Here is a 1,222-nt window from a genome sequence, read left to right on the forward strand (position 1 = left end):
ATCTTGGTCATCTTCAGGTTCAGGATCGTTAGACGAGTTGGTCTCGTGAGCAGGTTTGGCGGCTAGTTTTTGACATGCTTGGATGAAAGCGATCTGGAAGGGTGGGAAACTAGTCCGAGATAAACACTTGTCTAATAAGGTTGAGCTCACGTAATGTCGGTCGAGCTTGAACAGGGCTGCCAAGGCTTCTGACATCAGAGATACTTCGACGATTCCGTCTGCATTAGTGAACGGTTTGCTGGGATCTAATAGTCTTGAATTTAAATCTGATACTAAATCTAGAGCAAGTAACCTAAGCCCAGGGCCTTCAGCCGTTGTCTTCGGAGAGAATGTCGCAGCTTTACAAAGATCAACGCAGCAAGCAGTTGCAACATCAGCTAATTTGGTAACCTTGAGATTCTTTCTCAAGCTTTCGATAAAGGCTGCTTTCCTGGCAGTCACTTGTGATCGGTTACGGTCTCCTGCAGCGATCTTAAGTACGATATCGGGACAGACTGCCAGAAGCATAGACATCATGGGCCACGTATAAGCCCTCTTCTTGCCATTTTCAGAAAGACTATGAGCCACATCAAAAAGGACATCCGGAGCACCTTCCAATCGACCATTGGAGCGAACGAGGGCGACATATTCGTGGGGATAAGTTTCAATCCAATTCCATATTGAACGCCTTAATGCTAATGCAATGTCAGATTGAGCAGGACGTTGGAGATGAACAAATTGAGCAGAGAGTTCTCGTATGATCGATGAGAGTCTGAATCGATTTAGAGAACAAAATTCGAGTAAACGCGTCTCCGAACGATCTGGAAACTCTTCAGGTCCTGACCAATAGGCTATTCGATTCTTAATTTTACCCAAGACGATTGTCCAGTTTGATGCAGAGACGAAAAAGCATATCTTGGCAACTTGTGCTAGGATCTCACTCATCAAGGATGGTACGATCGGTTTCTCCTCAAGATCTCGCGAGGGCTGGTGAAAATTGTGATTAGGTGGACCATTGGGCGATGCAGTATGATTAGTTGAATGGATACTCTGTTTGCGAGTCAGTTCGGTGAGGTGAATGTTTGAACTTCCGATCGGGCCTAATGCTGAGCCAGCGTCTTCAAATCGTTGATGTTCTTTGAGGAAGAAGCTGATGGTAGCTACCAATTGTTTTGCTAGATTGTCATCCAATGCGGGCGGATCTGACCAATCGGTTGTAGCAAAGAGATTCGGGATTGGAAGT

The 1,222-nt window shown here is 45.6% G+C and overlaps 1 protein-coding gene across 1 annotated transcript; it reads right to left on the reverse strand.

Moving 5' to 3' along the window:
• Positions 1 to 62: 62 nt before the first annotated feature.
• MELLADRAFT_88868 (uncharacterized protein) lies at positions 63 to 924 on the reverse strand (the record flags this gene model as incomplete). The annotated part of the gene is made up of 2 exons (XM_007412199.1): positions 63 to 77; positions 151 to 924. 2 exons carry the CDS (start codon positions 922 to 924, stop codon positions 63 to 65), a joined length of 789 nt encoding a protein of 262 aa, XP_007412261.1.
• Between the last annotated feature and the right edge of the window lie 298 nt (positions 925 to 1,222).

This window comes from Melampsora larici-populina (assembly GCF_000204055.1).
Source record: "Melampsora larici-populina 98AG31 unplaced genomic scaffold MELLAscaffold_29, whole genome shotgun sequence".
Lineage (NCBI taxonomy): Eukaryota > Fungi > Basidiomycota > Pucciniomycetes > Pucciniales > Melampsoraceae > Melampsora > Melampsora laricis-populina.